The 13,651-nt window shown below is 42.3% G+C and overlaps 1 protein-coding gene across 2 annotated transcripts in view; it reads right to left on the reverse strand.

Moving 5' to 3' along the window:
• Nucleotides 1-1,059: 1,059 nt before the first annotated feature.
• The window catches only part of SLC18A2 (solute carrier family 18 member A2), a 30,540-nt gene continuing 17,948 nt past the window's right edge, over nucleotides 1,060-13,651 (reverse strand). For both annotated transcript variants that reach the window (XM_082310564.1, XM_082310565.1), the window contains 7 exons: nucleotides 10,475-10,570; nucleotides 6,974-7,052; nucleotides 6,676-6,727; nucleotides 6,164-6,227; nucleotides 4,978-5,097; nucleotides 4,259-4,392; nucleotides 1,060-1,668 (listed from right to left, as the gene is read on the reverse strand). In XM_082310564.1, coding sequence (XP_082166690.1) covers nucleotides 1,558-1,668; nucleotides 4,259-4,392; nucleotides 4,978-5,097; nucleotides 6,164-6,227; nucleotides 6,676-6,727; nucleotides 6,974-7,052; nucleotides 10,475-10,570 — 656 coding nt within the window. In that variant the 3' untranslated portion in view covers nucleotides 1,060-1,557. The remainder of the gene's footprint in view (nucleotides 1,669-4,258; nucleotides 4,393-4,977; nucleotides 5,098-6,163; nucleotides 6,228-6,675; nucleotides 6,728-6,973; nucleotides 7,053-10,474; nucleotides 10,571-13,651) is intronic.

A 13,651-nucleotide genomic window follows, 5' to 3' on the forward strand; every position in this document is an offset into this window, starting at 1 on the left:
TTTGTTGGCTTTTTCCCCCCTTAGCATACAGTAAACCACAATGCATAAGGCAAATCGTGAGGGGGTTTCTTTTTTTATTATTATTTTTACCTTATTACAATAGATCATGAACTTCTTTTAGACAACTTCATTTTAATGCGGTTTGAATGCATAATTATTGACAAAGCAATGCTTGGAAGTTTGATCCACTATATTTTTCATATTTTCTGACCATAGTATATACACTTTACAAAACTATATGTAAACATAGTATCTATGCTGTAGTACATAAAACATGTGCAATTACATGAAAGAAGGCACATAAAGATTTTAATTTTACAAATTAAAAGATGTACCATGGTTGATGAGGACATTGGGATTGTTTTAAAATGCTTTTCTTTAAAAGTCCGATTTTTCACAGTGCAAATAGGGATTGCCTTATAACCGTGCTTTTCCTGTGTTAGCCTGTGCCCCCAAATGGTACGAGATATTGGCAACAAACTGGTCTTTTTTTGATTCTTGTTAGCCAAGTTGCTATTTTAACTTCATTTTTTGAAAAATAAATATATATTGAATTCCTAGATGTGTACGTGAATGCATGTAAAATAGTGGGGTTTTTTGTTTGACCTGCTAAAGTTATCGGCTTACTTTCAGTACATGCAAAGACTAAATACTGTGGTACTGCAGCTTTTCTTAACCAGTCACTTAAGATACATCTAAAATAAAGTTGAGATGTGTTAAAAATAAAAGATTCAAAAGCAAGAAATATAAACAGTATCTTCATGCTCTTCTTATTCCCTTTAAGGGAAAGGAACAGTGCACATTCATGCCTACTTGTTTGTCTGGTGGTGGGGTTGTTTGGGGGCTTCATATTGCACAACTGGTTAGCTAATTAAAACGTCATTAAATGGTACTGATTAATAGCATTACACTCATCTGTTTAAAATACGGCTGTCCCCAGCGCTCCATGCGTGGTTCAGGGAGAGCTCATCTCTCAAACTGGCAAAGAAGCCGTGCCTTTTACCGTACTAACGTACGATCTAAAGTTGATCAAAAATTCATAGCCATGTCTAGTCCAGCCTTCAGCTCCTCCCAATGTACTGACAAGGGTACAATGTAAAAGAATGCAAATTGGATAGGTTGTCTTCAAGCTTTGCTTTTTTTTTTCCCTTGCAGTTAGGTAAGAGAGGCCCAAGCTCTTGCCAGTAACTTACGACTCCAAACAAGATACGAAATATTGTGTGTTGATGTGCTGACTTTAAAAAAACAAATAGTTAAAATTCACATGTTTATACAGATTTATACTACACATTTAATCAAAAATATAGTATAATATTCAATAAAATTAAATACACAAAATAAAGATTAACACTATACAAATCCTCTATAAAAGCTTTTCCCCCCTTATAAGGCGGTTAGCAGTCTGCTTTAGAACCATGGGCGATGAGGAATATACCTTTGGTTTTTTGACCATTTCACTATTAAATGGACAGTACAACTAAAACCTATTTCTGGATGAGATGTTTCACATGAAACACTGCATTTTGTACACCAAAATACATTCTATGGCTTTTCACGTTATTCATCGCTTTCATATTCTTCTTCTTCATCACCTATGGGGTAGGACTGGATGTTGTTCTGGGTATACATTTTTGTTTTCACAGAACAGTTGTGATCCATGAGTATGGCCTGCAAGAAAAGAGAGCGTGAACGTTGGCATTCCTGCTTAGCATCCAGCTGAGGTCCGTGGCTGACCCCACCACTCAGGGATCCGCCTGTCCTCCGTCAAAGCAGCACCCAAACCCATTTCAATCAGAGCAAATCGAGTCCGTGGGTCTGTGTGAGGTGGGAGCTTGGCCCTAAAGACATCACCAGCCAATTTCTGTTACCTTAGTGGAACCAGTAGTTCAGCCCACATAGTAAACTGAAATACATCTACCTGCTCTCCAGTTGCAGTAACTTACCTCTCCTACATTTAATCTCCATCTATTAAAAGCTGGATGAATGAGCAAGAGGAGTCCGGCTGCCTCAAGCTGAGTCTCCCTTACTAGCTTTTCCCCCCCCTGCTTTCTGTGGAGCTCCAGATCCACGTAACCAGGCTCTGCTGAGGGTGCTGGGCCAAATATCACACCTTTGCGCCCATGGCAAGCTAAAAGGGATTAGCGTAGTTAGGGGCCAGCCACAATACTGCATCCTTCGGGATGAATTCTTCCTAGGAAGAATTATGTACTCGGAGCAGCTGTGTAGCATATTTCATGTTGAGCGTGATTACATTTGCTTTTTAATTAATCATGCAAAGAGCACAAAGTAGGGACCCTCCTTTTGGCTCTTCAAACCCGAGAGAAATGGCAAATCAGTTCCCTGACACAAGCCACTTTGCATTTAAAGGTGCGTTAAGGGGGCAGATGCTGGAAGGTGTTTAAGCCGTGGGGAGAGATCCCGTCCCTTCAGTGATTACCACGTTACACATGAAACCCTGTCAGGGACCAGGGAAGCACGCCATAAACTTCATATCTCTGGCAAACAACAGCAGTGCTTTTTTTTTTTTTTTTCCTCCTTTCTGTTCCTCGGCCTTAGTGTGCAAAAAAAATAAAAAAATCAGTGCAGTCTGCAAAGGTCACGACAAGGGATTAACTGGAATCTCTGGGATTCTGCAGTCCAAATATGTGCAGAACAAAAGGCCTCTGCCCTCACGTGCGCCACTATTTCAGCAAGATTCATTTTTCCACCTTCTGTTCTGCTCACGCCAGTACAAAGCGTGAGCAGCATACGCAGCAGGTTCTGTTCTTACCTCGCAGAGATGTGGCACTGAATAGTAAGACCATGGCCATGCAAAATTACATTTTCTTTTCACCCAAATAAACAATTAGCAACTACATTTTATGCCCAAGTCGACCTTGTTCAGTACGAGCAAGATGAAGTGCTGGGTGGGCCAGACCTACAGATGGTGACAGATGTTGCCACAAAGATTGGTACTTGCTTCCCAGGACTTTCCCAGCCCTGGAATCACAACAGGGATTGCACTGCATTGGAATTCCTTCAGGAGCTTCCCATCTTCTTGCTGAGCAGAGGAAACGTAGTGAATACAGCCTGGATCCCCTCCCGCAGTAAGAGGGCTTTTGAACCTGATCCAGTATAAACGTATAGGAACAGCAAGTCTTGCAACAGCAGAGTAGGGGAGGAGATAAAGGACATTATACGAAAGGGCAAATTGAGGTACAGAAATGGGAAAGGAAGGGAGAGAGGAAAATGGTATGAGAGGGGAAATGAAGGAAAAGGATAACAAAAGCAAAGCAGCAATCTTTTTTTTGAGGGAGGGGGACACAGGCTAGGCAAACAGCGAGCAATAGGAGGGGAGTGAAACATTCCTGCAGGCGCATTCGTGGGTGTCCTGGGGCAGAACTCGTGCAATAAGCGGGGGAACTCCTTACTCCAGGTCTTGTGGAAAGTAGACTTTTATACGGACTCAGAGAGCAAATGTGAATGGGGGAAAATGGGGGAAAAAGGTCTGTTAAAGGCTGTTAATCACAGTCACTTTTGACTTGGGTCTCAGCCCCTAATTTTAGGGATGTGTCAGAACACGTTCACCAGCTCTGAGACTCGTCCCTAGATACCCACTGCGGGCCGCAGGGGACTGGGCAAGATTGCTGATTCAGCCAAGCATCATCATTCTTAGCAGCACTGAGTAGCTGGGGAGCACTGACTGCTCTATAAAATTAAATTATATTAAAAAAGAAAGAGTCAGGACAAGGCCTGTGATACAGACAGGATAAGAGAAAACATTAATTTGTGAGGGCAGGTGATCTGTGTGGAGGAACAAGGAAGAGGAAAAAACACGATGCAAAATGTACTGTAGAAGACCATGAAGAAAACAGGTTGAGGCACACAAAGGAATGAAACACGTTGAGAACTTGGTCAAAACATTTCTGGCACTTAGAGGAAAACAAAAATGCCTTTTATACTGACTCCACCACAGCGTATGCTGTTGCAGATGAATGTCTGCTGGACCCTGCTTCGTGATAATCTAATTTGTGACTTTGGAGCATGTAACTAATAAAAAGCTTTTGCTTATACATCTTGGACATACAAAGAAGGGGGAGTTCATTCCAAAGGTGATGCATGAGGGTGAAATAAACTGTGCTGGTCCCATTTTGGGGAAGTTAGAGACAAAGATGGAGAAAGAAGTTCTTATCTGTTTCACTGGGGGAAAAAACAAAACAAAACACCAAATAACAACAAAAAAGCCCAAAACAAAAGAAAGAAACCACAGTATGCTTACCATTTTCTCCTCTTTGGCAGGTGGACTACGAAGGAAAAAGCAGAGAGGAGCGAAGAGGATATCCACAATCCCTATAATTGTCATGAGCCAGGGAAATCCAATGGCCTTTGCAATGGCACCACCAACAGAGGGACCTTGTATAAATAAAACCGTTTTCTGAATACTGCTCAGACAAATTTTGCAGCAGTCACTTTTAAACAACAGTAATTTTATATACAAAACTCCCGCTTTACAGATTGATTTGAGGAATGTAAAGACCTGTTTGTAATTATAACAGAAATCTCTTCTGGCTCCATAATCCGCGTTCACTGAAGAAGTCAGAGATGCTCCTAGGGGCTCCCGGGGCATCTGCATCATGCACTCAAGGAGGCAGGGGTTCAGAGGGAAATTATTCCCCTCACGAACTATTAGGAGCACGGCTGTGGTGGTAGTTTTAAATGTTGCAAGACCTCTTTCCTAGGGATATCCTATTTGTGTTCAGTTCCTGCCACTTTCAAGCCTCTTAAAGCTAACAAAGCTGAGCATGGCGTTGCAGCAGAGGAGGGGAACAGATGCCAAACACAATTCCCCACGTCCTTTCCCTCTGCTTCTGATTTCTTATAGAAAATAGCCACCGCAGCTCATAAAGCCTGCGAGCTCCACTGGGACTCGCACCTACCATCCTTGCATATTCCTCTTAACTGTCAGGTGCCTTACAGGCAGGAAAAGGCTGGACTTACCTACGGCGAAGCCCATGCAAAAGGCAACATCAGCTATTGCGTACACGCTGCCATAGACTGACACGTGACGCAGATCTACGAGGTAGCCCATAATTGGCATCATGGAGGAGTCCACCATTCCTGGGCGGGAGGGAGGGAAACACATTTCAGGAAAAGACTGCCTTTTTTTTTTTTTTTTCTTTAATGTCTTGGCCAACTATGTGCTAAAAAGGGATTAAAGCAACTAAAAGGATGCTTATTCTTAAATAATTGTGTTAAAATAGACTGTATCATCCATGTTTTTTAAGGTCTTTACTGTGCCTGAGGTCACGTATGGACATGTATGGATGTGTACACGTGACACTTGCCAGGGGACAAGAGATGCGAGCTTAGAGCGTGTCAACCACTTCCCAGTAACTGTCCGTGCAAAGGCTCCTATCTCACATTACCAGCCAAGTACCTTTAATTTAGGGGAAAATTATTTTTTACAAACTTACCCTTACTGTAGGCCTAAAAGGTTGCATTAGCCTCCAGTCAATCAAAATCAGTATGGTGATTTTAACAGGTCTTTTGAGCCACACTTTCATTGCGAGCAAGAAACAGCACAAGACAGCTGACAAAGCTGCTGAGATACTGGGCATTTGTAGTTGTGCCTCTAACTTCTGTCCTAACTACACATCCCTCACGCGTGAAGATGCCCCAGAACACTTGCTGACCAGCCACGTGCTAAAATCCAAGCCATGGCCCCCACTCCAGCCTGACTGCATGGGCCAGCATCAGCAACGTTCACACATACTACTTGAAAAAGAGTACATGCGTGTGGGCTTGGGAATTCCTATTGATGACCAAAAATTTAAGCCTGTTTTTTTTTTTTCTATGAACAACAGGGAAGACTGGGGTTTGGGCAGTGCATTGCTTTGTTCCTGAAAACAAGGTATAAATTCATGGACAGTTTGAAACATCTGTTTGGGTCGATGGAGCAATTCTGGACAGACTTTGGAATCCAGCTTGTCTAACAGCAGCCTGGTTTAAACTGCCTGAGCACCGTCCTTTAATCCTTCTTGCTCTATCTATCAGTTTGGGCCTCAGCTCGAGCTTCGCTACTGTCACATCAGAATGGGAACAAAACTAATTTTCCATGTAACTTCATATAAAATCATTTTCACATAACAAACAGACTGTAAGAAGTCATTGGAATTTTTCTTACCAATGGCAAATCCAACTCCAAAATTTGGTGCTATGAGCCCGTAAATGTTTTTAGCAAACGGTACCTATAAATGAAATTTCAGGCAGTTAATTAAGTCACACTACACAGGCTAATGAGGGTAGTTTTCTTTTTCTAAAATAAATTCTCAGGGTAGTTATGGCACACTTGGTACAAATGTGCAAGTTAGAGTTTGATCCTTGTTCTGAACTACTGTTTCAGACAACTGTGCCATTAAACCACTGACACACTATTATGAGCAAGAATAAACTGGTGAGTGACAGCTCAAAAAAAGGATCATCCTCCTCCTTTCAGAGCCAGTCTTCCTTCAAAATAATTGAAGCACTGAAATTTGAAAGCACTCAAAACTCTGATCTGGAACCTATTAACTACACATTGTTTAATAACGTATCAGAAAGCAGAAACTTCAGCAAAATCTCATGGGGAAAGCACATATCTGAAGATGAACACATGAACATTTAGATGGTTTGAAAAATACCTGATCTTCTACTTACGCATAAAATACTTATTCCCACGATTATCATCCCAAGTAAAGCACAAAGCCACCTATCAAAGAAGAAACATCACTCAGAGACTGGTGACACTGAGATGTCAGAGCTGAACTTGAATGTTTCAAAGTCACGTCTAAAGCGCCGAGTTACACAACCAAAGTAGCAACATGTTCAAAAAAGTGATTTTGCCACTAGAGAACAAACTTTAATAATTTCCACTATCAATAAACTGCCCTAGGAAACACTGGAAATGGTACATCAACCGACTGGAAGATTATTAGTACTTTTAAATTAAGCATACCTTCCCATTTTGTGTGCAAGTATCCCAAAAAGATTAGTCCCAATGAGATAAGAGATACTAGCTGGAATAAAAGCAACGCCTGAAAAATATGAATGAGATCTTTTATCAGCAAGGATTTTAGTGAAGCGTTAGACGAAACTAATAAATTCCAGACACTGCAATTTTGATTTGAACGCATCTACTAGAGTCTTTGTGCATAGCCCAAAGAATCAAATATCCGGTTTGTTGCAACCTTCTCATGAAATCTAAGGACAGCATCTATGAAATGCAGGAGCGATGTGACACCTTTCAAAAGAGTTTTTCAGCATCAGCTACGAGAACTGGTATGGGAGAGGGGGTGGAAAAACAAAGAGCAAAAGGTTTATATCTAACTAAAATGAGCTTTGGGATAGGTCAAAGCAAGCAACTCTTTCGCGGTTGCATGGCTTACGGAGCATATGCTCAGCACATGCAGCAAGCCCAGAACGGTTGGGGTGGGTGAATCCCTCCCTGGAGGGGGTACAGCAGGACTGCTGCGGTGGCTTTGCAAGTCACAGTCCCCCTCCACACCCTGGGATGCTGTGAGGCCTCGCCATTACAGGCGAGTTTGCAGCGTCACAGTACGGTCCTTGGTCAAGTGGCGACTGAAGCCAAGCATATATCAAGAACGTAAAGGTGAAGAAACATTAGGATCATGGTTTTGAAATTATTTAGCCAACATATTTACAATAAAAGTTAATTTTAAAAAAATCAGTTATTGGTTTAAATTAAAAAAACTGATTATCTGTAATGACTTGCGTGAGGGCACCCAAGTAAATCCCTTCTGACCCTGATGGGAGGGTACCCGGACCCTCCCATCTCCTCCACATCCACTTGGAAAAACATACTGTTGGGACCAGTAATATTTTCTAGTCCTGAGGTTTCCACAGCAGCAGCTGTATCTGGAGTAGATGCTGGCTGCACAGTGGCCAGAAATATCTCTGGTTTAAAAGCCAATTACAGTCTGTACTTGAGGATTCATCCTCTCCCTACAAGTGAGTCGCAGGGCAGGAGCCAGCCGGAGGGCAAACATCAAAGGAAGAAATGCTAATGGAGAGCACAGTGTGCCATTGCCTTGACTGCTTGGAGAGCACCAGGGAGGATGATGCAGACGTGTGTGAGAGCAGGGACTGCCTTCGGGGAGAAGACATTGTATGAAAAATACCCAAGAGGCAGAGAAACGGGGTGGATCCTTGTGGGATGGAGTTGAATGGGTCTTGGAAGAAATAAGACACAGTATTTTCCTGTTTTTGCTGTTATATTTTTCATCTTCTTGGGAAAAAAAGAACTGGAAAAACCTGACAGAACTGGGAGAGTCTGACAAATTAGCACATGCCACAACAAGCCTTCCATTTGGTTATTGTTAAATCAGGTAGTTTGGATTTAGCAAGCAGCCGTGACATTATGGTACACAATCCAACCATTCCTTTTAAGTGTATATGCTCTTCATCTTTCACCAAGGCAACAAAGATTTTCTCATTTCCTGCCTATCCATCTTCCTTCCTATCTCTCTGATATTCATAAGAAAAAAATCGAGAGGTAATTTTTAGCCCAGCAATATCCTGTGATTAAAATCCTTGTGTGTTACAATGGTGATGCTGGGGAAACATTTTCACCTGTGTACCCACAGCTACTTCAGTACTGCTTGGAGCTATTTTTTTTTATACCAAATGGTCACACATAGCAGACCTTGACAACTGTAAAAAAAAATACTGCAAAGGCCTGTTAAACAAGGCTTGCAGGTTGGTGTGTAAGCTGTGGTATACTGAAGCAGAACTGTAATAGTCTAAATAAGCTTTATGCACAGTTACATGTATTGATCAAATCAAGGTTTTTTATACCTTCTTCAGATCATGCTTCAAACAGCTGGATCTCCAAATTGCATAAGATAATCATTTGCTTAAAATCCTGCAGTTCAAGATATAATTTAAGAGGCTTAAAAATTTTAATTAATGCTGTCAAATCAGACAAAGCGTAATGGAGTCAATTACTTATATCATTAAGGGGTAAAATTAGTCTTAATTTAAAATGGATATTTTCCTTCTAGGAACCTCTGTTCAACTAAGAGATTTGTAAATCTCATTTCCTTTGCACCAGTCATATGAAACTCTAGCGAGGGAGGTAGATAAGCAATCTTTCTTTTTCTTTGTGAGGTATAAAATATCAAAGTTGTTTGTGCATTAATTTTGCTGAATTACAGGCTAGCAGTCAGTACCATGTACAACAGTACAGCAACACACTAAGGACTACCGGCTATGGCCACGCTACATCTGGGTTTGCATTAATAAGAACGAAGGTTTGTGCTTTCTCTATGGTGTAGGGACACCTACATTAAGAAAGAGTAGGGATATTAGTCGGATGCTAGTTGAACATCATTTTCGTGAATAATTTTTCTTTTTCATTCAAATTCCATATATTGATACTGAAAAATACCCTAATGAAATGACACAATACAGAACACTCATTAACATTATCAAATATATGTTGTGTTTGTAACGGTAAATTCCCTACAAACTATTGAACCGGTAAACATCAGCCAGGTTGACACAGAGGATCAGCGCTATGCGTTGTGGTACACGACAGCCAGGCTCCTCCCACCCCAGACGATTCACATCGACCTCCTGCACACAGTTTGACACTCACGGGAGGTTGGTCCATTTTTCTTCCCCCCCCCCACCTTGTTCATCTCAAAGAGAAAGTAGCTGTCCCAATTTCACTCTCTAGTCTAACCTGATACATGGGACAAATTCCCAGTTTGCCTGTGGACACCGGATTCACGAGACTGTTACAGGTTATAAGGTGGCCCAAGCTGGGGCTCTCCCATTGCTTTCTGTTGAATGGGATGACTAAGTCATCACTGAAAGGGTGTCAAATCTATCAGATTCAAGGGAAAATTCTCCTCATATCCTTGGTGGCTACATTTTAAGTAAAGTCCATCCCTCTTCCACTCCTTGCCAGGAGCAGCCCTGGAAGGAGTATGTGTTGGCATGGGCATGCTCTGCACCAAACATAGTGCACCTGCTGCAGAGTTCTGCGGCTGCCGGCTCCTGGCAATTCAAACTGGGAACGGAGGAAGGATTCCCGCTGGGAAAAACCCCAAACAAATAGTTTTGCCCCACTGGGCTGGCTCGGCAGCTCACAGGGCACCTGGCAGCTGCCCCAGCCAACACTCGCTGCCAGATGCGCTGCTGGGGCTCCCAAAGGAGCCGGGACAAGCACAGTGCCATGGCTGCCTGCATCTATTTCTCCTTGCAATGTGAGTGTTGCCCCTTACTGCAGCCTCTATTGCAATAACATCAATCCATTACCTACTTTTCTTACACACCAATGTTTGCAATTGTGCAGGTATAACACTGACAATTTAAAGACAGTAAAAAAAAAATTACTACCCTGCAGCATATAAGAAGACCGTCATTAACAGGATGAGAACTGAGACAGTCATTAGACAAAATATAGAGATGCAAATAATATACGGTACTTTACCAAGCTGCCATTTTTCTGAACACATGGTCTCCATCATCCAGATGGGTAAAGCTGGTTCAAGCATAGCAATAGCCATGTTTGCAAAGCAGATTGATCCTTAGAGAAAGAAAGGGAGGGGAAAAAAAAAAAAAAAGTAGTAGTAGTAATTATTTCTTTTGACTATGAACAAAAAGTCAGGCAAAGAATGGATGCTTTTACATAAAACATTGTGCTTTTTACAGTCCTGTTTGTCATGCATCAGGTGTTAGTGTTAAATAGAACAGAATGTAAAATCACTGAAGACTAACTTTCTGTATATTTCTATTCTCCTAGAAATTCTACAATAAAGGTTAAGCTATTTTCATAACGTGAAAGTTTGCAGTGAGCTTGATGACATTTAGAAAGTTCATGAGGTCTGGCTGTTGTACAAATGATTAACTAAAACTACGATTTTTTGGTCTTTATCTAGTCTCCTGGGGCAAAACTGGAGCCCTGCTGTGTAAGAGGCCCAGGCTCTGACCCTATGCCGCCGTCATCCTAGAATGACTATGATGAGATGTGAAGGTCTTAATCCTAAAAATACCAAGAGACAACCACAGAAATGTCTATCCCCTACAAAAGGGAATTCAGTGTCAAGATCCTATAGCTAGCAGCCAGTAAGTCCATGCAGCAAAGCATGGGTCTGGCTGAGCTTGCCCAGCCCTATGAATTTCAAATGCTTCCAGATCTCTCTTGAATTTCTGGACCTTCAGTCACCCAGACACAAAGGATAACAAGCAGTGGAAGCGCTGATTCAGTCTTACCCACGGGCTCAGCTCTGCCCTACGCCACCGCCTGCAGATCCGGACTCCAGTGGGTTTGTGTCAAGTTTGTCTATCCTCAGTAGTGCACTCCAGCTGCAGTGCAGGGATTATTCAACCCCATGGTATTTCTTTGCATTCAAGATGCCTTTCCCACTTACTCAAAAGAACCCAAGGCAGTCAAAGCCTAATGCAGGGCAATGGGACACATCCCCTCTGCTATTCCCTTACAAATTGACTTTCAAGAGAGTTTCGAAGTTACTAGAAGTGACAACCTCAAACTTGTGTTCCCACTTTTCTTCCTAGTATTTATAATCTCTGAAATTTAGAAAAGTATTCTAGACTCTTACAGTCATTTACCATCCAAATTTTACTTTAAAAAAAAAAAAAAGAAAAAAAAAGCTTAATTTGTCTAAGGTCAAAGGAACATTATTTCTCATGGAAAAAGTTCCTCATCATACAGTTCAAAACAAAATGAGCACCGATGTCATTCTTTGCTCAAACCTGTCACAATATATCAGAATCTGTATCCACAATTCCTAAAATGAACTTGCAGGCTAGCTGGCTCACTCCCTTCCTGGGGCAAGGAGCAACAGTTCAGCACTGCTTTACCCTAAAGATGAAAGGTTAGATCTAGAGCTAACCTTTCCACTCCGCTGCAAGCTCCCAGTAGCTTGTAGTGTCTGTACGGAGCCCCCGTTGAACACCTCAGGGCTGCCCTCTTCTGAGCCAAAATCAGCCACGCTCGAGCAGCTTCCTTAATGCCGGAACAACATTTCAGGCCACACAAAGTGCAGCCAGAGGAAGCAGGGCCATTCTAACAGAGATGGCTTAAATAGCAAAGGTCTTATTCTACTCGTAACAAACTCCACAAAAAAATGAGAAAGAGGAGTGCACGCACGTGTGTGCTGCATCTGCTTCTCAGGTACATGGTGACAGAAGTACTTCAGATCTTTAGGACGTACCCCAAGAGAAAAGTGAGAGCCTGAGCTGGTACTCTGCAAACTCAGGGCAAAGTCCAATAAAGACTGTGCTGCCTTAGCAAAGCTTCCCCAAAAGAAGATAAAATATTTTTATACGTCTTGCATAGACCTGACCTCTCTTTAGAGGGCCACGTCTCAAGGGCATAAATCCTACATTGTTTCTTGTTTAAATTAGATTAAACGTCCTGCATTGGCCAGAAGGGGTGAAACTGCAGCCTTCCAGCTGGATCCACAGCTAAGAACCCATTCAGCTTTTAGACATCACTGGTATTTTTCTGTGAAAAAGCAGGTACCCAGTGAAAAGCTGTTGCACACCTTCTCAAGAACCCATGTGCTCACGATGCTATCTGCCCGAGCTCTGTTTTTTGGATGTGATAATTTAAACTAACTTGTCTGTCAATGCAACTTTGTCGGCCCGTAGCACCTAACGTTTCTTTAATCCCTGTCAGTGAGGTCTGGTTGTGAGAATGCCATTGACTTCATTCACTGAGCTCCTACCAGCAGGGACAAAAAGTGTCAGTAACATTTCTTTTGCCTGGGTCAGTGAGTACTGATGGCACTGACTTTGAAGCATCACCTCTGACACAACCTACATAGGAGGCAGAGTCTGTATTTGCTCACGTTTCCTTTCTCGTGCAGAGGTTTGCATGTGAGCTTGCCATATCATCTGGTCCTGTCCCTCTGATGCCTGCATCTTTGTGACCTCCCCACCTGGACTGGTGAGTAGATGGTCAACAGGAATGGCCACAGCGCATCCTGCAATAGCTATTGCTGGCACCGAAGGTGACCAGGCAGTAGGGGCCGTAGGGGCTGCGATACACAGTGAGTGAATGAGAGCACTGGCCTCCTGGCTGTTCTGACAGCCAACGTTAATAACTCACAGGCAACACGGGGTTATCAAGGGGAAAAGTCGCACTTTCAGAGAGAGGAACACCATGCTTGAGTTTAAGACACCTTGTGTTAAAGACTAATATTGTGCTATAGATAAGCCAAATGGGTCAGAAAGTGCTTGTACTTTGAGCATACAGACAACTATGACTCAAGTGTATGACGCACGCTCAGGAGATTGAATCTGAATTTATACCATGACATTAGCGTACCTACATTGAGAGTGCAAGAAACACTTAAACTGTTAGTCCATTTGCAGCATGCCTAAAATGGCCCTGGTTTTTACTTGTGGTTAACAAGTCATCCCACTAGAGATGCAGTCAATTTTTTAATGAGGTTATTAACTGGCTTAAAAGCCATTCAAACCCTTTAATCTCCTTGAGCAGCGGCAACCCAATGGGACTTTTAACCTTCTCTCTAATCAGTGTATCTGAACATCGTACACAGTGTGGGACATTTACATTCACAGCATCCTTGTAAAACAGAAAACATACTATCCTGACTTAGATATGGAGAAATGCGGCATG

This window comes from Platalea leucorodia (genome assembly GCF_965183815.1).
Source record: "Platalea leucorodia genome assembly, chromosome: 4".
In the NCBI taxonomy this organism is placed as follows: domain Eukaryota; kingdom Metazoa; phylum Chordata; class Aves; order Pelecaniformes; family Threskiornithidae; genus Platalea; species Platalea leucorodia.